At 41.2% G+C, this 22931-nt stretch overlaps 1 protein-coding gene across 1 annotated transcript in view; it reads right to left on the bottom strand.

Annotated features, from left to right (window-relative positions):
- Positions 1-2940: 2940 nt before the first annotated feature.
- cxorf58 (chromosome X open reading frame 58) overlaps positions 2941-22931 on the bottom strand; it is a gene marked incomplete at its 5' end in the record, with an annotated part of 33964 nt that continues 13973 nt past the window's right edge. The window contains 7 exons of the mRNA XM_031896201.1: positions 2941-3286; positions 3705-3855; positions 7837-8066; positions 10206-10337; positions 11561-11672; positions 12891-12985; positions 14736-14838. Of these exons, the coding sequence (XP_031752061.1) occupies positions 3110-3286; positions 3705-3855; positions 7837-8066; positions 10206-10337; positions 11561-11672; positions 12891-12985; positions 14736-14838 (1000 nt within the window). The remainder of the gene's footprint in view (positions 3287-3704; positions 3856-7836; positions 8067-10205; positions 10338-11560; positions 11673-12890; positions 12986-14735; positions 14839-22931) is intronic.

Genomic DNA, 22931 nt, shown 5'->3' with positions numbered 1-22931 from the left:
TGCCAAGGGGAGAACAAGTACTCCTAGAATGCGCTCTAAGGGGTAGGGAAACTATCAGGGATGATTGAAAATTTGCTGAAATTATATATGTTCTGTTTTGTAGGGTAGTGAAGAAAAAAGGTGTCATTTATTTTTTCAAACAAAGATTGCTGCCTGCATTGGGAAGCGCTGTATTAAAGATGGGTGGGCATGTGGGCACCTCCCCCAGTCTGGGGTCATGGGGTCTGCTGTACAGGTAGTTATGCCCCTCCTCCCCACATGTCCCATAAATTGCACAACATTCAGATAGGCAAGTTAGGGAAGGGCAGGAGGCTACAAGGCTCTGTCATTACTGCCTTCACCGTGCCTCCTGATGTGCACTGCCCAGGAGCGCCATTCCCCTTGATGGGGATGTGGGACAGTCGTCCTGGGCCCGGGCAATTTTAACTTTAATCAATTCCGGTCCCTGTCATTGGTGGTCAGCAGATAATTCTATTGGTCACGCCCTGTGCATCCGTGTGATGTCAGTACGCATGGGGCGCAACCGTATAAAAAAGAGCATGCAGTGGGGAGCTGGGGGACATAGCTAAAGGACGCAGCCCAGAAAATTTTGTTGTGAGGGTCCCAGGATTTCTGATGGCGGCCCTGACTGTTTGTTATTCTTAGTGGATTTTGTGAATTTTTGGTTTGTGGAGACTAAAGATGGGCCATACATAGACTGACCTAAAGCTAATGTGAGACTTATTGGATTCACTTCTCGTGATTCCTGCAAAAGTGCGGGTGGGAGAGATTTTTTACCCTAAAATGCTTAGGATGTAAAAGTATTTGTACATGCACTTCTGTGGGGGGTTCTCCATCCATTTGTGTTTGGTATCAGTTAGCTTAAATGTGTTTTAGTTAGAGAGGAAGGCAGTGGGTACTGACATCCCAGGTACACATAGAGTGCTCATTAGGTGCCACTAGATGCCTAGGCAGCCATATGGGGGACATCCGAATGTCCTCTTAGTACAACATGGGGTATATTTATCAGAGAGTTAAGTCAGAGCTTGCCACAGTCCACTATAGTGAAATTATGCCACTCTCCATTGATTATTATGGGATTTTTAAAAGAGTATTTATTAAAGGAGAATATTATTATAGGAGAATTATTCCAAGTCAAAATTTAAAAAGCATACTGCCCAATAGTCCTCCTATTGTTTAGTAAAAATGCCACACTTTTGGCTCACCTAATCAAATATTTACTCAGTCACACTTACTTCACATTTTCTAGAACAGGCAGCCATCTCTAAAAAGGTATTCTCCCTTCCTTTCCCTCCTTGCTTCATACTGCACATGTGTTTCATTCCCTCCCCCTCCCCTCTGCCAGATCCACTTCTGATTGGCTGGTGGGCATGTGTAGCTCAGAACAGGATACAGGATCAAGTTACACACATGCTCAGAGAATAGGAAGGCTGCCGCTGGCACCTACAGGAGGGACAGAGAGATTTCAGTGATGTCACTGTAGTCCTCACACTGCTGCAGGCTGCCAGCACCATATCTCAGAGAAGCAAGCAGGGATCTGGGAATTTAGATATGCAGTAAGTACTTAAAAAGATGCCTTTAGACTTTTAGACTTTTAATTTATATTAACCTTTCATTGTCCTTTAATGAGTGAAAGTGATAGTTCACCCTTATGCCATAGAAATGAATGGAGAGTGATGGAATTTCACTCTACCAGACTGTGGCGAGCTCTAACTTCACTCTTTAATAAATATTCCCCTGTGAGTATAGAGTTGTAGGTTGAGTAAAAGGGTAATAGCAGAGGTGTATCTGCGTCAAAGCACCAGGTCACGTTGCCTAGCAACCCATGACCAAAGTCGCAACTCATGGCAGAGTGGCACTATAATGGCAACAATGAGGGAAAGTTTCTGTGTGGAACTGAAACACTGGTAATAATAAACCTATAATTTTGTTCATTTATCCTTTAGTGCAAATTCCTGTTGAGTGCTGTCATTGGTACTGTGTATATGTTACTTAACTTTACTGCCACCCAGATATTGTTCAAGACTTGTGGTGCGCGGTCCTCCTTCTGGCATATCTATCTATCTATCTATCTATCTATCTATCTATCTATCTATCTATCTATCTATCTATCTAGCCATATTCTAAGTAATCATTGCTTTAATGCAACACCAAAGCAAATCAGAGTACAGTGCAGTGAAGACAGCAGTTTTTGCCTCTCTTATGTCCATGACTGGATGTTTAATGCTTTGACTTGGACATGTAGAAACTGCCTGATCACAGTAGGGACAGCTCACTACATGGTATAATTACGGTGCATAACTAGGGCAGGAATGGGCAATCTATGACTCTCCAAATGCTGTTGCACTACAACTCCTGGTATCCCAGAATATCCCCTTCAGACTCATAAGGCTCATCCTAAAAGTCAGTGCAAACAAGTAAGAATAAATACCAATGTGGTATTCTGTAAATTTTTAACCACCTGTGTTTTTTTTTTTTTTAAAGAGATGTTAAGCATCAACTATTGAAGGAAAACGATAAAAATAATTTTGTAAAAAAATCTCTATATCATAAAACTATAAAATCTAAATAAATCTCTATATCATAAAACTATAAAATCTAAATAAATCTCTATATCATAAAACTATAAAATCTAAATAAATCTCTATTTCATAAAACAGCTCATGTGTAAAACCCTGATTCATCTAGTATGTGCTATTGGCTGCTTCTAAGTAAAAAATTGCCATTTTTAGTATTAAGGGCAAACCAAGGGCACACTTACTTATGTTAGCCAATTAATGGAAAGAGCTCAATTGTTTATTCCTCCTGTTTTAGTTAGAGTTGTATTATTTCCTGTCAGGTGATCTCTGAGGGAGCACACAAACCATCACAATATGGCAATATTTACTGATATATATATATATTCCACTTTTGAAAGATTCTCAATCTGTTGGCTGAGAATTGATTCTGAGGGTATAGTTTTCCTTTAATCTTAATCAACCCTTGATGTCCTGAGTGAAGTAAGATGACTGCATCTCATACAGTCTGACAGGGCAGCACATGAAAGCAATCTGCTCTACAGGAAAACACCCAAATAACTGTTTTTGCTGGTTGTACAGTTAAAATTAGTTTAATGGAGTAAAGGGGATGGTATTGTACTCTCATCCAGAGACAGCCCTTGGCTCCATCTATAAAGTTTCTCTGCCTCTTCATCCCAGTCTTCATCTGAAATGTGCACCTTTTCCCCAGCATTTGTTCTTTCTGAGAACTCCAGCCTGTTCTCTTCTGTAGTGTCATCCATGAGTTCCTTTAGATAACAAAGCACTGCAATTAGCGAATATGACATAAATACTGTGCTAACAATGGCATCATGTTGAAGAGTTAGTTTAAGTCTCTTTTTGTTAGATAAATACTGGAAGTTGGAATTCAGTAACAGCTAAAGAACTAGCTGAATATCATTTAAAAGGGCAACATACAACTTTTTTCAACATGAGCTCAATGAAGAGTACCTATTCTTTGAATTAAGAAATATGGTTTTTGTTTGTTGTTGCATCAAAAATTGAAACCCATTTTATAAGTCCCTGTTACAAAATATAAAACATCCTGGTTCTGAAGAGCAGAGGAGAAGCTGGGACAACAAATTACCAGTCCATGTAGAAATACAGTTAAATATAGTTAGCTGAATCTCTCACTTCTGCTTGCAGTGTGTTTTTTCTTACACCTACCTTTGTTTCATTTCTAATGCTATACAGTCTCTTCATTTTGACTGCCTTTAGACGAGCCTTCTGTGAACGCCGCGCCGAGTGCCACAACAATGGGGGACGCTGAGGTGTTTTGTTGGCAGAGGACACTGGTGATGGTGGAGGGCCAGGAGATCTGGGGAAAATTACCACAGAATATACTTACTTTAAAGACCAATGCACTGTAATACACTTAGACATATTTATTTGAAATAAGTCAAAGCTTAAGATTTATTTATTTTATGTGTTTTTAGTTATATGGTTACTGTACCACCCTATGCATCTTAAGTTACATTCCCTGACCTCCAGTGCCCCATATCTTCTGTGTGTTGGTTTCTTAGTACCCAAGCACAACTTTGGCCAGGCATTTACTCAGTCTTTAAAATCTAAAACAGGGGTGTCGAACTCAATCAGAGAAGGGGCCAAAATCTAAAATCCAGCCTAAATCGCGGGCTGAATGGTTTACTGAACAGTCATAAACTGACAACAGTACCCCCCATAGACAGTAGCCCCCACACAAAGTGCCCCCAATTGCCTCATACACAGTACCCCCCATAGACAGTAGCCCCCACACAAAGTGCCCCCAATTGCCTCATACACAGTACCCCCCATAGACAGTAGCCCCCACACAAAGTGCCCCCAATTGCCTCACAGTACCCCCCATAGACAGTAGCCCCCACACACAGTGCCCCCATACAAAGTACCCCCAATTGCCCCCATAAACAGTGCCCCCAAAAATAAGTATCCCCAATTGCCTCATCATACACTGTACCCCCCATAGACAGTAGCCCCCACACAAAGTGCCCCCAATTGCCTCATACACAGTACCCCCCATAGATAGTAGCCCCCACACACAGTGCCCCCAATTGCCTCATACACAGTACCCCCCATAGACAGTAGCCCCCACACACAGTGCCCCCATACAAAGTACCCCCAATTGCCCCCATAAACAGTGCCCCCAAAAATAAGTACCCCCAATTGCCTCATCATACACAGTACCCCCCATAGACAGTAGCCAGCCCGCACACACAGAGCCCCCACAGAAAGTACCCCCAACAGACCAGTGATGTCGGCGGCTCCTTCTCTCTTATGCCGCGGCAACAGGCACTACTATAAGGTTGCGCCTCGTCGCTGACGTGTGACGTCATACGCACGGGTGCAACCTTATAAAAGGGCCTGTTGCCGCGGCATAAGAGAGAAGGAGCCGCTGGTGCTGACTGGTGCTGGCGAAGACTTGGTATGTTTTTGCGCAGAGTGCGCACTCTGCGTAGGGAGCGGCGGTGCTGGGTGCCCCCCTGGGAGTTGGTGCCCTACGCAGAGTGCGTACTCTGCGTATAGGGAGCGGCGGTACTGCACATCGGATGCCGGACTATAGGTCACGCCTCCTGAATCTCGCGTGACTTGTTATCTATGCGCATGCGTAATAGATAGCAAGTACGGCCGGCGAGATCACAAGCCTCCTATGTCACCGCCACATTGCAAGGCCTGGCGGGCCGGATTTGGCCCGCGGGCCTTGTGTTTGACATGTGTGATCTAAAATATAAATCATTGGGACATTTTAAACAAGTGAGCAACAAGTAAAAAGCTCACACTGGAGGAAATCTTGGAGGGAAAAAGAGCCAACGACAGCATGCTAAAGTAACAGCACTGCAAGACCAGGGAACCTATTATTAGTAGGGGTGTAAAGTGCTTCCTATACACATGCAGAGGTACCCAAGGTCACTGTGGCCACTGCCTCACAACTGGCAGGCTTTGATGCACTGGTACACTGTCAACAAAGTGGCCTTAAAGGACAATGAAAGGTTATATAAATTAAAAGTAAGTCTAAAGGCATTCTTTTTAAGTACTTACTGCATATCTAAATTCCCAGATCCCTGCTTGCTTCTCTGTGATATGGTGCTGGCAGCCTACAGCAGTGTGAAGCCTACAGTGACATCACTGAAATCTCTCTCCCCTTCCTGTAGGTGCCAGCGGCAGCCTTCCTATTCTCTGAGCATGTGTGTAACTTGATCCTGTCTCCTGTTCTGAGCTACACATGCCCACCAGCCAATCAGAAGCGGATCTGGCAGAGGGGAGTGGGGGAGGGAATGAAACACATGTGCAGTATGAAGCAAGGAGGGAAAGGAAGGGAGAATACCTTTTTAGAGATGGCTGCCTGTTCTAGAAAATGTGAAGTAAGTGTGACTGAGTAAATATTTGATTAGGTGAGCCAAAAGTGTGGCGTTTTTACTAAACAATAGGAGGACTATTGGGCAGTATGCTTTTTACATTTTGACTTGCATTCTCCTTTAAGAAACAAGTATTTATATCAACTGATGGCCATCATATACATAAGCAATGACTGCACCACAACACTTGAGGGCTCATTCACATCCACAAGATCAGCTGCACTCCAGCACTTTTCCCCACAGTGAGTTGTGCTTTAAAACCTTTACATTAAAGCAAGGATCCCTAACCTTTCTTATTCATGAGCCACAGTCAAGTGTAAAAAGACTTAGAGAGCAACACAAGCATCATAAAAGTTCATGGAGGTGCCAAATAAGGGCTGTGATTGGCTATTGAATAGCCTCTATGCACACTATAAGCCATTCAAAGGAGAAAAGGCACAGGTTTTTATCAGATAACAGATAAGAACCCATTATAGTCTACAGAGCTTATCTGTTATCTGCTATGTAACCTGTGCCCTTTCTCCTATTTTCCAAATGTAATGGCTGCTCCCATGGTTATACAGCAGTTTTTTTTAATTTAAACTATAGTAGTATTACTGTAGCAAACACACAACTTTTACCAGTGCAGGGCAACAGTACATTATATTTCATTTAATTTAAAAAAACATTCATTTTTTGGTGTTACTGTTCCTTTAAAGGTACTTGTGTCAAAATCTGCTCTTTGCATCTGTATAATTGCACTAGGTGCTGCTCAGCCTTCCATCCAAATTGGATTCTGCTACGCCTACTGACACAGGGTAACCCTGGAGCTACCACCACCAGTAGCTCACAGGTTCCTCAAGAAGCAGCATGTAATGCGTGCTTGCACCTAAGGAATAAGGGGCAGACATCACGCTCACGTCATACACCATGCTGGCCCTAATCTACAAAAACGTGTTGCCTTCTGTTGTTGAAAAACATGTTGAATTCTGTTGTCCTCATCTTTAAAGTGGTGGTTCACCTTTAGGTTAAATTTTCGTATGTTATTGAATGTCCTATTCTTAGCAACTTTTCAATTGATCTTCATTTTTTTATTTTGTTATAGTTTTTAAATTATTTGCCTTCTTCTTTTGAGTCTTTCCAGCTTTTAAATAGGGGTCACCCCAGCAATAATAAAAACTATTGATTTGTGAGCCTATAATTTTATTGTTAGTGTTACTTTTTATTACTTACCTTTCTATTCAGGCCCTTCTCTATTCATATTCCTGTCTCTCTTTCAAATCACTGCCTGGTTGCTAGGACCCTAGCATCCAGACAACTCCGGAAATTTCTCTCTTGTGTTTAATAGATAGAAAAGTGCAACTTGTCATGTGAAAGACCTCAGAATCAATATAGCAAACAATCTAAGAGATGTTTATTTAGACCAGTCAATCTCTTTAAGGGCACACAGTGCAATTTCAGGTGCTTTCTCTGCCAGAAGCCCAGGAGACAAGGCACCCAGGTGCCCTCTGTGTGAATCAGCTAAAAGAGACGTGCTGTGTGTTGGTACTTAAAAACAAAGCAAGGTACCCAAAATCACACTGTGCCATTGCCCATAAAGTGAGTCACCAATATAAATAGGTCAAAAAAGCTCCCAAGTTGCCAGCTTATTGGTCTGTGCATATAACCTTTGAGAGGGCTTGCCTTACTGATATTTGGCAGAAAATTAGAGAAAATTACTAAAAACTTTTCAGGCAGTTTGAAAATACTGTCAGACAATTTGCCAGATTTGGCCTCACAACTGGTTGTCAACATGTATGGACATTTTTACATGACAAGTCTGCCAAACATGAAGTACAGTGTGCACTTGTTTAGCAACTTTAAAGGCTGGATCAAGCAGATGGCCCATTAATCAATTTCCCCAACTTAATAATGTTTGCTTGATGTTCACTATTAACAAAGATTTCACAGAGAAAAGAAGATGTACTAACCTGGACTGTGTGATAGCGCTGAGCTGCCTCACTTGCAGATCTTCAGTACGAGGCACCTGCAAAAGTAATTGCATTTCTCCTTTCAGTCTCTCTGACAGGGCCCCAGACTCAGCATATTCCACTATATCGTACATAATTGTTGTCCTGGGCATATTTTTCAGAGACAGTCTTCTCCAGCAGTTGTCACGGCCTCCAAGATATGCTGGGGTCTCATCAAGGTGACTTTTGTACTACAGTGTGAGTGTGAGAAAGATGGGTTAAATGGCATTGACTCCGATATGTGTCCTACAGCTCTTGTTAATCTACAGCTCTGAACATGACAGATGAAGCTGTATAAATCAGGGTACCCCTATGCCTTCAATATATTTAATTCAAAGGTTATTGGTTGGGAAAACAATCACAATTTTATATTCATTGTTATAATATCTCATTTTTAAAGAAATGCTTTAAAATTATTTTAAATGATAGTTTTTTTACATTGCTTTATTGTCTGGGGTTTATAAGCCTGAAAAACACAGTATTCTGAAAACATTCTGAATTCCATCCCCAAGATATGCAGTCTGGGTGGCACTGCACTATCATGTAGGAATGGCATTTGTTGGTATTAAGCAATTTTAAAAATAAGGAACACTTTGCCTTACACCCACTCAATCATGTTTGGAGGGCTGAATAATGGTGTGCTGCAGAGGGGGGATAGGGATGACCATTTGTCTCTCCAGAAATACAGGTATCGGATCTGTTAATCGAAAACCCGTAATGCAGAAAGTTCTAAGTTACAGGAAAGCCATCTCCCATAGATTCTATATTAATTAAATCATTTTAAACATAATTTCCTTTCTTTGTAATAATAAAACAGAACCTTGTACTTGATCTCAACTAAGATATAATTAATCCTAATTGCTAGCAGAATAATCCTATTGCATTTAAATAACATTTCAATTTTTTTTAGGAGAATTAAGGTATGGAGATCCAAATTACAGAAATATCTGTTACCTGGAAACATGTGCAGCCTGGATAACTGGTATTAGCTATAATAGTGCATTGTTTTGAAGATTGTAAGCTCTTTTGGGCCGGGCTCTCTTCACCTCTTGTATCAGTTATTGATTACTTTATATGTTACTCTGTATGTCCATTGTATGAAACCCACTTATTTTACAGCGCTGCGGAATATGTTGGCGCTTTAGAAATGAATGTTATTAATAATAATAATTGTTCAAATCCATTCTTGCAGTTTGGTGGTAGGGGTGCAGAACATGCAGAATTTCTACTTTCTACATTGAATTATATCGCCCCCGGTCTCTTTTCCCACCATTTCTTGCATCTCTCTAAAACGAGGAGTCTCTCTCTCCTTTCGAGACATAGTTTCGGAACTTATACAGCAGCTCTGTTCCTGGTGCTTACACTCATCCAGATTTTTGTTTGGTATACTGGATAAAGGCATACGTTAATCATCCTTGAGAGAACCAATATCCCAACACTGTGCATATTCCCATGTTTACTGACTAAAAGTTTTGATCACACCCACCCCCACTGTTTTGCCCACCTCTTGTACTTCTTCTAACGTTGACCTATGCCCTTTTTGCATGCATAGTTTTACTTTGGATAGGACTTGGATAGGACAAATAAATTGCACCATTCTCTACAAGCAGAGTACATAACATCACTGGGACTAAGCTGGTTAGTTGTTATGGCTGGTTTAGGCCTTACTATCTAATTACTGCGATAAGTATGGGGCATTGCTTAAGAAGTGGCAGTTCTGATATAGTATCCAGCAGCTATTGCCATACTGTAATTGAGCTTTAAGGAGGCCATACACATTAACAATTTTCTCTCCCTAACAACCAATTTTAATGTGATCCGACAAATCCATCAAATGATCACAAGTTTAGTGGGCACTGAACGATTGTACATCCAGCGATTTTTCATCCAACATCGGTCAGAAAATCAATCGGGCAGGTTTGAATATTTTCGTAATTAACAATGGAATTTATCCATTGTCCAACTGTTTTCAGGGCCAAGCAGAGAGCTACCCACAGTTTTCCCAGCTTCAAGTAGACAATGGTCATTTTTATTGATGGACAAATTGTACTTTTAAACAATCGTTTCAGGATAAGCTTGGTCCTACCATAACAAAAAGATCTTTTCAAAATCTTAACATGTATGGGCACCTTTAGGGAGCATTCTCTGATACTGGGAACTCATCTACATCCCCCTTTTAATGAAAGCCACTTTTTAGCTCATTATTAATAGGAACTGATCAATGCAATCTGTGGGTTTAAATCATACCATACCAAAATACCATATCCAATATCTGGTCACGTTCCAGCAGCATTTTTTTTATATTATACAATAATGGTCATTTTCCTTACTTTAACATAGTCTTTAACAGTAGCCACATCCACTATATCTGTGATTTTATGCTTCTGGTACTCCAGTTCATCATAGATCATTTGATCATAATATGCTCTGTGACCCATCAACTTGCAGGCATCAGCTGCAGCCTGAGAGAGACAGACAGGTAATTACAGCATCAGAGGAAAACTGAAATAATTTTTTAATTTCCCTATATGTTTTACACAATTTCCCAAAATGCTAATAATAGGTCATTTCAAACTAACATTTTAACAATTGTTTAATGCCAAAAAAATAAAATAACAAAGATAATACAACAATAGGCAAATAGAAGCCCCTATTCATTCAGCTTATGTTAAAAACAGGTATATACTGTCCCTTCAGTTCAGTGTACAAATAAAACTGGGTAAATTGGATAGACTGCACAAAATAAAAAATACCTCTGATATAGTTAGTTAGGCAAAAATGTAATCTATAAAGGCTGGAGCGAGCAGATGTCTAATAGAATAGCCAGATCACTACTTCTTGCTTTCAGCTCTCTAACCTCTTAGTTCAGGGATCCCCAACCTTTTATACCTGAGCCGCATTCAAATGGAAAAAGTGTTGGGGAGCAACACAAGCATAAAAAGTTCCTGGAGGTGCCAATGAGAGCTATAATTGGCTATTTGAGAGCCCCTATGTTGACTGGAAGCCTACAGAAGGCTCTGTTTGTCAATTACACTCTGTTTTTATGCAATCAAGGCTTGTCTCCAAACCAGAAATTCAAAAATAAGCACCTGCTTTGAGGCCGCTGATAGAAACATCCAAGGGGTTGGAGAGCAACATGTTGCTCATAAGCCACTGGTTGGGGATCACTGTCTTAGTTAGTCAGTGACTTTAGGGGGGAGCCACACAGGACATAACTGTTTAGATAGTTTATGAGCATGCAAGTCAGATTCAAAAGCAAACTAACTGAACTGTTATGTCTCATATGCCACCCCACCCCCCTCAAGTCACTGATTGGTTACTGATTGTTAAAAGCTTAGAGAGCTGTAAAGTAATGTTCAGACCATTATGTTAGACATCTGTCCACTCCAGCCTTTAAAGCTCACATTTTTGGCTAACTAAAATATTGAAAACATTTTTTATTTTGCACAGTCTCTTTATTTTCCCTAGTTTCATTTTTACACTGGACTGTTCCTTTACACTAAAGCTAATGTAGCTGATATCATTAAGATCCTAATGAAACCTCGATCCACAGCATAAAACTGGAAAGAGCTAACATTAGCCTATAGGCTTGTTAATGAGTAAAAAAAAAGTATAGTTATTGAAAGGGATCAAATGAAGGGATACATCAGTCATTGTAATTTATATGACAGAAAGCATGAAGCACCTCACTGGAAGGATGAAGTATTCTCTTCCCACATATGTATCGGTTCCCAAAGGCACCTGAGCGGTGGAAAATCTTAAAGACAATGAAAGGTGGAAACTCATGACCAGCAAATCTGTAATTGAAAACAAGGCATTTCATTTAAGGTACGACAAAGACACATATTTGTAGAGCCTGGGGCAAAACTTCAGTTTCTCCCTATCCCAAAGCTAGGCTACCTGCTAGGCCAGATTTCTGAAGATGCAGGAATGACCACATCCCCAGCATGAAACCACAGGTGACCCTTGACACATGCAAAGTTATGGTTCACTCAAAATCATGTGTTCCCTGTTTCAATGGGCACCCCTGTGGTCATAGTTATAGATGGAGTCAAAATGGGACCATTCCATCCAAACATACTTCCTGCTGTATGTGTACTTCCTTGCTATAGAGCTGTGAACTGCACTACAATGAATGAACTGAGGTGCCTTAAAGTAGCATGTTAAGTCAGTTTTGTCCTTGTAGGCTGACGGGACTACATGTACCACGCAGAGACAGCTCCAGTCACTCTTTCTTTTACTGAGATTCTGTCATTATGAATTCAGTGGGAAGGCTATTTAGCCATTTATATGGCTAAATTGTACAATTTACCATCATTCTTCACCTGGGCTGATTAACCCCAATATTGTCCACCTCCATGTAACAGCTATTCATTTAGGCAGAATAGGATCTTAATTTGTTTTAAAAGAAAGTTTTGCAACATAAACTAGGTAAAACATGGACTGCCCCAATAGTTTCTTAGAAACTGTAGTCAAATATAAGTTGAAGACCTTAAAGGAGAATGCAAGTCAAAATGTAAAAAGCATACTGCCCAATAGTCCTCCTATTGTTTAGTAAAAACGCCACACTTTTGGCTCACCTAATCAAATATTTACTCAGTCACACTTACTTCACATTTTCTAGAACAGGCAGCCATCTCTAAAAAGGTATTATCCCTTCCTTTCCCTCCTTGCTTCATACTGCACATGTGTTTCATTCCCTCCCCCCCCTCCCCTCTGCCAGATCCGCTTCTAGAAGGAAAAATCCACATGTCACTTTATATTAAAGATACTGATAATAGTTTCAAAGTGGCATGTAAGGTAAGGTTACCAGATCAGTTGAAAATACAGAGATACAGTATGTCTAGAAAATACAACTAGAAGGGCTGCACTGATTGCAGTATAAATTAAAGGCAATCAATGCATCTGCAGCCCTGCAACATGCATTTATTAGAGCTATCCCGAATTTTCAACTAATCAAGTCACCTTAATGTAAGAGATGCCATGAGGATTGCTTCCATTTGCACATCCATTACCTGAATCGAACTTTACACTGCATGCCAGGATCCCTTAATAGTTCTGCTTCCAAAGGACTGATTTTCCTCAAAATACCGTATGATGCGCTTGTTTCCTTTAGGAAACAATACAAATTTATCTTCAACATCATTTATCATTTCATCTTAAATGCATAATGAACATAATGAACAGTACGGAATGTTATAAATGATGACACATTACCTCCACCCATCATAATGTGTATGCCCCAATGATAAAAACATACAATGGGTATAGATAATACAAATCAAAAGAAACCTCTAGCTCAATACAGCCCTTACACATATAGGGGCAGATTTATCAAAATGTGAGTTTAGAGCTTAATACATAAAACTCACCCACATTCTATTCATTCCTAAGGGATTTTTAGAATTGGATTTATCAATGGGTGAAAGTTAGAACTCACCAATTAAAAAATAAGCTTCTAAAAATCCCATAGAAATGAATAGAATGTGGGTGAGTTTTATGTATTAAGCTCTAAACTCACATTTTGATAAATCTGCCCCATGGTGTTCATGGTGGATGCTGGAATTTGCTACTAAGAGCAGCTTCAAGAAACCAAAGCGGTCTTGCAAGGGTCAAGCATGTGTGAATAGGTGACCACTTTGGGACCTGCAAATTACTAGATGAGTAGTAGCTAAACTAGGTTCAGTAAACTAGTAGATTCAATGATGTGCCACATATTTTCAGTCCTGTCAGAGCAGCAGTAAAGTAGCAATGGGTAAAAAAATGGGAAGGGACTGTGGGATATCAGTTATAGTAGGGAGAGATGGTGCCTATAGTAGCAGTGGGGATAATAGCCTCTGGGAAGGGACTGTGGGATAGCAGGTATAGTAGGGAGAGATGGTGCCTATAGTAGCAGTGGGATAATAGCCCCTGGGAAGGGACTGTGGCTGTGGGATAGCAGGTATAGTAGGGAGAGGTGGTGCCTATAGTAGCAGTGGGATAATAGCCTTTGGGAAGGGACTGTGGCTTTGGGATAGCAGGTATAGTAGGGAGAGATGGTGCCTATAGTAGCAGTGGGATAATAGCCTTTGGGAAGGGACAGTGGCTGTGGGATAGCAGGTATAGTAGGGAGAGATGGTGCCTATAGTAGCAGTGGGATAATAGCCTTTGGGAAAGGACTGTGGCTGTGGGATAGCAGGTATAGTAGGGAGAGATGGTGCCTATAGTAGCAGTGGGGATAATAGCCTCTGGGAAGGGACAGGGGCTGTGGGATAGCAGGTATAGTAGGGAGAGGTGGTGCCTATAGTAGCAGTGGGATAATAGCCCACTTGTAAAGGCACTCACCGCCGCCGAGTCTCCATCCAGGCGCGCGGCGAGTGCAGGTGGAACGCATGCGGCATTTGCGTTCCAGCGCACGTGCGCATGCACGGCGCTTGCGTTCTGACACGCAATGACGCCGCGGCTGACGTCATGGCGCTCGCTAGGGCTTTAAAAAGACTTTGCAAATAATCCACAGTGTTCGGTTATCGCTTCTAGTGTGCCCAGCGTTTACTTCTTGTTGAAACTTCCGTTATTTGACCTTCTGCCTGATCTTCCCGCTTGTGAACCTTGCTGCCTGCCTTGACCCGGACCTGTTTTGACAGGCCTTCGCTTACTCCTCGGTACCTCGCTATTTGGCCTTCCAGCCTCTCTCCACTGCTGCGCTTCCTGTCTCACTCTCAGGTTAAGCTTCCAGCCTAGTGTGAGGTGCTTGTGGGTGGCAATCTCGTCGGACTCGCCTGGCTTGACACCACTGCTACTAAGGGACTGTTGCTGTAGGAGGGTAAGTATAGTATGGAAATGGCACATTAATTTCACTAGATAGCAGGAACTATACTTACTGCAGCACGGGCTGTATGTTTCAGAAGTTTAAAAAGCTTTCTGTTATTGTAACACCTCCATGTTCTTTGGATACGAATTGCCGCAACTCCCTTCTCAATTCCACTGGAAAATATGAAAGAAAAACATGCAGATTATTTTGTGCCAAGTGAGAGAGGGCAGCATCCCTGCAGTATAGCACCATCAATAAATATTAGCACTATGACTATATCATCTAAACGTATTGTCTGTGTTTCAGATTTGCCAAGAGGTGGTGACCATATTTTGCTCCAAAGGGAAGCATTTTGGACGTATGAGCAGGAATGCGTAGCTCCTAGAGGCTTTAATAGAATACGAAGAATATGTAATTCTTCTTCTTGCATAGGGTATAGAATTGTTAGGTCCTTAGTAATATTTGGGGGCACAAGCAGTTAAGTTAGCATAAAAATGACTTTGCATTAATTATCCTGCGCAGCACGTTTATGTAGACAAGGATATTATTGATTGTTGTTTTTAATGATTCATATTTTTCATATATATTAATTTTTTGTAACTGATAATTGCTAGCACAATTTTATACACAATATACTATTATACTATGTTATGATGTTATCCTAGGCTTAATGGTTTGTATGGTATGTATTTTGAAGGTTATATTGATCACTTTATATCTGATTACTCAATTTTAGGGATTATCAATTATTATTATTAAACTTTTTTTGCAACAGTCACTTTGCGGCATTAGCTGTTTGCTTTTCTGCAGGAGTCATCCTATGGCATGCCTCCCAACTGTCCTGATTTTCACAGGACAGTCCCTCTTTTGACAGTTCAACCTTCCAATCTTACTGAAAAGTCCCTCATTTCCCTTTGATCTCCTGCACTGAACTCTAAAAACCATACAAACTTAATTAAAAATAGCTTTTGGCAGAGAGCCCAGAAATCTTAACAAGATTCACCTGCACTTAGATACATTGTTTCTCAGACTTTATTAAATAATGAACTTTTGGCAGAGAGCCCAGAAAGTTAACAAGCTTCACCTGCACTGAGATACAATTGTAACTAATAAGCTAAACAGGTCTCTTGGGGAAACTGAGGCTTGCAGCTTAAAGTGCAATTTCACCTTCATTAGAAAAAGTGTAATAACACATAAAATGACCCCAAAACCCCCACAAATGTGTTCAAACATTAACTAACCTGCCAAATTTAGTAAAATGGGAGTGGTATTTAGGGGGTGTGGTCACACAATAGACGTGGTCAAGAAAATGTTCTCCACACTACACGCGCCATTTCTTTTTGTCCATCTTTCCATTTTTCAAATGTTGGGAGGTATGCTTTGGCACTTCACTTTGATGTCACTTCCTGTGTACTTGCTTATTGTGGGTATAAATAAGTGATGGGGCTGCCTTTAGAAAGGTCCCGATGGGGACTGTAACGTAAGGTTGGAAATATATATATATTTTAGTCTGCTAAAAATCATTTGACATTCAACATTAAATGAACCCAGTGAGTTTGTTTTGCCACCAATATGGATTTATAATTTCTGTGTAAGCTGCTATGAGTAGTATTATCTCTTCAGACCAGTTATCTTGTTTGTATGTATTCTAGTGGATATATTCTCTCCAATGTGTTTTACAATTCTTTTTGAAGTTCTAAGTATTTATGAAGCACAACAGAAATAATTTTTATTAACTTTTGTTTTCTATTATTCACTTCTATATTTTCTTTTAGTCTTGTCTGATTTCAGAGTATCAGAATGTTTTTATCTTTTTACTATTTTGGATGACATTTCATATCAAGCCATTTAAGAATTGCATAGATGATATCACTGGTAATATAAAACCATTTACATTGATGGTCCAGGATCATTTAAAATACAAAATGTAACACCTGGCTACCAATGTTTTAAGGGGGCCCTGGCTACCAATGTCTTAGGAGGGCCCTGGCTACCAATGTCTTAGGGGGGCCACTGACAACCAATGTTTTAGGGGCCCCTGGCTACCAATGTCGGTATGTCCTTTGTACTGATGGGACTTCATACAGCTCTGGTGATTTTCTGAGTTTTGAATTGTTTAGAAATGGGTATTAGAGATGCTGAGGGTCAATATGTAGCATTGGATGATTGTGCTACACTGAGTCTGTCATGATATACATGTGCCACAGTGTGTAATGAAATCCTTAGGGCCACAATATGTCATAAAATGATTGGGGCCACCGTGTCTGTCTTCTGGTACACTTTGTGTATGTTATGCTTTTCAGGTGATGTTTTGTAAAATGGGCCTGTTTTGGGGGTGTGGCCATAAAGGGGGTGTGGCCTGATATTCTTGTCCCTCCTTCTGCTTTTCAAATGTTGGGAGGTATGATATGGCACCTCTGAGCTGTGCTGTTAGCTTTTGGTGTGCTGCCTGCCTCAGTACCTGATCCCCCCTTTTTTTAAGGAAAGGAGTGGTCATTTCTATTTTTGTAAAGAGATGACAGAAAGAATGTATAATGTTTACTTTGTATTTACTGTAAATTTTTTGTTAACCATTTACATAAATAAACTGTTGATATCAATAAAAATGGGGGTTTCTTGTATTAATTCCTCTTTGGTCTTAAAAAAGTAGCTATTCTATCTTTCTGCGACAGAACCAAGTGCTCATAAGAATTAACAAGATATATAAAATACAACTGTTTTCACATTATGCAATTTTGTTTTCCTCAATCATTTAACTATTAGAGTTCCCAGATCCCTGCAAAGAATGGGCCCAGACAATAAATAAGTTCCCTTTTCTCTGTAATAATAAAACAGTACCTGTACTTGATCCCAACTAAGATATAATTACCCCTTATTGGGGCAGAACAGCCCTGTTGGGTTTATTTCATGGTTAAATGATTCCCTTTTCTCTGTAATAATAAAACAGTACCTGTACTTGATCCCAACTAAGATATAATTACCCCTTATTGGGGCAGAACAGCCCTATTGGGTTTATTTCATGGTTAAATGATTCCCTTTTCTCTGTAATAATAAAATAGTACCTGTATTTTGTACTGTTTTTTTTTTGTGGTTAGGATGGTTTTGAGAGAGGGCCATTTGTATAACTCAGCCTGCAGCCTTGTGCTTTATATGGGCACAGAACCCCTCAGTGACTTCTAAAATCCTTATCATTTACAGTAGGGGTACATTATCCCTTATAATACATGAGTGATGCTCAGAGTTCCCTATATAACTCAGCCTGCAGCCTTGTACCTTTATATGGGCACAAAACCCCTCAGTGACATCTAATATCCTTATCATTTACAGTAGGGGGTACATTATCCCTTATCATACATGAGTGATACTCAGAGTTCCCTGTATAACTCAGCCTGCAGCCTTGTACCTTTATATGGGCACAAAACCCCTCAGTGACTTCTAATATCCTTATCATTTACAGTAGGGGTACATTATCCCTTATCATACATGAGTGATACTCAGAGATCCTGTATAACTCTGCCTGCAGCCTTGTGCCTTTATATGGTCACAGAGCCCCTCAGTGATTGCTAATATTCTTATCATTTACAGTAGGGGGTACATTATCCCTTATAATATACGAGGCCTGCAGCTTTGTACCTTTATCACAGAATGCCTTCAATATCCCTTTTAATACATAAGAGATTATTACAGCCATGTTTTTCATTTATATTTATTAAAGGAAAAATAAAGTCAAAGTCACTTGGGGGTGCCAAAATGTTAGGCACCCCCAAGTGACTTTGACCGCCTACCTTTTACCCCGGGCTGGTGCCCCTGTGAGGAAGGAACAGCACCAGCCCGGGGTAGCTGCCGGCGCTTCCTTTTCCTGATTCGCTGCGCGCGCATGCGCAGTAGAGTGAAAAGCCGAACTTTAAATGTTAAAGTCGGCTTTTCACTCTACTGCGCATGCGCCCACCGCTGGCACTCAGGAAAAGGAAGCGAGGAAGACGGAAGTGCTGCGCTCCAGGTGCCCCGGGCTGGTGCTGTTTTCTCCTAACAGGGGCACCAGCCCGGGGTACGAGGTAAGCGGTTAAAGTCACTTGGGGGTGCCTAACATTTTGGCACCCCCAAGTGACTTTGACTTTCGTTTCCCTTTAAGGTTAGGGCCACAGGCAGTGATAGCAGCTTTGGACAAGTATAAATGATAAATAAAGCAGACATTATCAATAGTTAAGAAATATATCTTTCCACAACTTGGGACAACCTATCTGTACTGAACCCAGTGAGTTTCTTATGCCCTGTAGGCAACACTGACACCCAACACTGCACCACACCATACCTCCCAACATTTAAAAATTAAAAAGAGGGCCAAAAGTATATGCCGCGCTAAGTGATGCGATATTTTTTGACCACACCCCTCTGACCACACCCACATTACAAAACACCCCCATTTTCCATGGTTGGAAAGGCAGCATCAGACACACCAAGTGCACTAGTGTTTTAACTCTTTTACTGCCAACGACGTATGGCATACGTCGTGGCAGTAAAAGGGCTTAAATGCCAACGACGTGTCCCATACGTCGTTGGCATTTAAGCGCAGCTCTCTGCAGCGGCAGCACTTCTATCCATGACAGCCCCCCTGGGCAACGTGCCAGGGGGGCTGTCATGAGGGTCCTGCAAGACGTTCGCTTGCAGGACCCTCCAGGAAGCAGCAGACGCGATCGCATCTGCTGCTTCCTGCTTCCTCCTTCCCCCCTGCCGGCCGGCCCACTGAAGAGGAGGCGATCTGGTCTTCAGGACAGGTAAGAACTTTTTTTTTTCATTTACACACTTACACACACACTTACATGCATTTATACACACTTACATACATTTACACACACTTACAGCACACATTTTAGCCGTTTTTTTTTTTAATTTTTCGAACTTTTATACACTTATTTACACTCATATACACACTTACACACTATAACAAAACTTTTACACATGTACACACATGTATACACAAACACTTTGGGTTTTTTTTGTTTTGTTTTGCCACTTTGTTTTTAGTTTCTTTTACCCAAAAACTGTTTATTTTGACAGCGTGACTATTGGATCAGATATTCTGACCACTAATTACACTGTCATGTGACTTATTTTGTTGTTTCACTGATTTGCACAATTTTTGTGGTTTTATCGCATTTTATCCCTGTATAAGTGTTCCTAATCTGTTTTTAGCGTAGCTTTGCCAGGTGTAACTTTGGTGTACAAAAATAACTTTGCCTATTTTGAATTCATCAGAATGTGTACTTTCCAAAAATATATGGTTTCCTGGGGCTCTCTGTATAGTTAGGGGGGGGGGGTTACTGCACATAATACGCTGTCAGGGGGCTCTGTGTGCAAAAGCTGAGTTGGCAGGCGAGAAATCCTTATGCGCTATTTTCATTTTGGGGTCAGTACACACCGCAGACTTTGGTATATCTATGCATATTGGGCATCAAACTGTTCAGTAGGCCTCTGTTGTTCCTATTTGGGGTGACTTGCCTTTGTATGCAAGAAATTGTGTGAGATAAATGCGGCAAATTGCAACATTTTTAGGCGATTTTCTGAAATGTCATAAAAACCAATAACTTTAGGAAAGCTTTGCAGATTGGTACTTTGGTGTAGAAAGGACTCTTTACCCTTGTTGGATTTGTCAGAATGTGTACTTTCCAAAAATATATGGTTTTGTGGGGGTCTGTGTATAGTTAGGGGAAGTTTCGGCACATAATACGCTGTCAGGGGGCTCTGTGTGCAAAAGCTGAGCTGGCAGGCGAGAAATCCTTATGCGCTATTTTCATTTCGGGGTCAGTACATACCGCAGACTTTGGTATATCTATGCATATTGGGCATCAAACTGTTCAGTAGGCCTCTGGTGTTCCTATTTGGGGTGATTTGCCTTTATCTGATCTTTATCAAGAAATTGTGAGAGATAAATGCGGCAAATTGCAACATTTTTATGCGATTTTCTAAATGTCATATAAATCTGCAAACTTAGGAAAGCTTTACAGCTTGGTACTTTGGAGCAAAAAGAAATGTTTACCCATTATAGATTCGGGGGGATGTGTACTTTCCAAAAATATATGGCTTTCTGGGGTGAGCGTACTTTTTTTGTAGCATTATCCCACATAAAGGATGTAAATGTGTTGATTTTGCAGGAGCTGAAATGATACATCATATGGGGGTATGTTCCCATTGGGGCCCCTACATGCCACATACTTAGCTAAACCTATACATATTGGGCATCAAACTGTTCAGTGGACCCCTGGCGTTCATATTTAGGGTATTTTAATTGGTTACTTTATGACCTGTAGGAGATAAGATACTATAGACTGGAAGTTTTGAAGCAATTTTTTAAAAAAATCACAAATTTTGATAAAAACCAATAACTTTAGGAAAGCATTGCGACTTGATAGTTTGGAGCAGACAGACAGTTCTGCCTATTCTGTATTCCCCAGAATCTGTTCTTTCCAAAAATGTACAATTTTCTGGGATAAACCTTCTGTTAGTGGAAATTTTGTCCTTGAAATCTAAGGTATGCCGCTTTCTGGAGCAGTGCTTTGGAAATTTGGTAATGTACTGGAAATCTCCATAAAACTATATATATTTGGTATTGGCACGTTCAGGAGACATGGGACTTTCCAAATCAGTTGTATATTCGTGCATAAAATAATTTTTGTTTCTAGTATGTGTTTATATTATGGAAAATTAGATTTTTTTTGCATTTTTAGACATTTAGAAGCCTATATCTTGTTACAGAATTGGAATTACACAAAAATTCTACCATATTTTGAAAGCTTAGGTTGTTCTGAAAAAAACTATATATTGTATTCCTGGGTAAACTAAAAGTCCCCCCGAGGAAAGGCCCCTAAAGTGAAACAGTGCAAAATGTTCAAAAACTGTCTGGCAATACAAGTTCCGCTTTGACCAAAACAGCTGGCAGTAAAAGGGTTAATAGCTGGCATCATAAATCATGTGCTGCCTTTGAAAATACAAAAAGGAGGAGGCCAGGACGCGCCTGTGGCCATCAATGGTCCTTCATAGTTCAATTCCCTTGGTGCGTCTGCCTCTATCAATGGGGCTCAATGCTGATACCATTTCTGATACATGCCCTACCTAAGGCATCAGCTTTGAGACCCAAGGAAGCTCAGCTGCCAGGACGGGACTCGAACTCCAAACCTTACGGGGTAGGAATCGAACTCCAAAGCCAACGGGGCAGGAATCGAACTCCACACCCGGCGATGTAAGGGCGTGCGCTCTACCACTTCGCTATCCTTCCTCCTCCCACTTGTAACATGTTTCTTCGTAATCTTGTCTTTTGCATATTGGCGGTTGGTGTATCCTAACCGACTGACTGAAACACTCAGGGTTAGAGCCTGCTGCTTGCCCCAAGCCCTATATAACTAGGGGGGCTGTTATAGTAGGGGGGAATGAATCCTCCATTTATCAACATTCTCTGGGGGGAAATGAAGTTTTACCCCCGGGGCAAGAGAGGTCCCCAAATTTGCCCCATTGACTTATGATGGGGATTTTGGCAAATAACTAGTTTGTCGTAGACCCATGAATGAGGTGTTAAACTGTGCGGCTAATTCGAGAATGGGGTGCTATGACTTTTCTGAGGGGTGGGCAGTTAATTGCCCCAGCAGGGGGCAATTATCCACCCATAGACTTAACATTGAGACCAACTTTGACTGAGTCCCGCACCATTTGTGGTGGACCCATGAATGAGGTGTCAAACCGTGCGGCTTATTCGGGAATGGGGTGCTATGACTTTCCTGAGGGGTGGGCGGTTAATTGCCCCAGCAGGGGGCAATTATCCGCCCATAGACTTAACATTGAGACCAACTTTGACCGAGTCCCGCACCGTTTGTCGTAGACCCATGAATGAGGTGTCAAACCGTGCGGCTTATTCGGGAGTGGTTTGCTATGACTTTTCTGAGGGGTGGGCGGTTAATTGCCCCACCAGGGGGCAATTATCCGCCCATAGACTTAACATTGAGACCAACTTTGACTGAGTCCCGCACAGTTTTTCGTAGACCCATGAATGAGGTGTCAAACCGTGCGGCTTATTCGGGAATGGGGTGCTATGCCTTTTCTGAGGGGTGGGCGGTTAATTGCCCCAGCAGGGGGCAATTAACCACTGTTTGTCGTAGACCCATGAATGAGGTGTCAAACCGTGCGGCTTATTCGGGAATAGGGTGCTATGACTTTTGTGAGGGGTGGGCGGTTAATTGCCCCAGCAGGGGGCAATTAACCACCGTTTGTCGTAGAC

This window comes from Xenopus tropicalis, chromosome 2 (genome assembly GCF_000004195.4).
Source record: "Xenopus tropicalis strain Nigerian chromosome 2, UCB_Xtro_10.0, whole genome shotgun sequence".
Classification (NCBI taxonomy): Eukaryota; Metazoa; Chordata; class Amphibia; order Anura; family Pipidae; genus Xenopus; species Xenopus tropicalis.
This window is presented reverse-complemented; position numbering and strand designations above follow the sequence as displayed.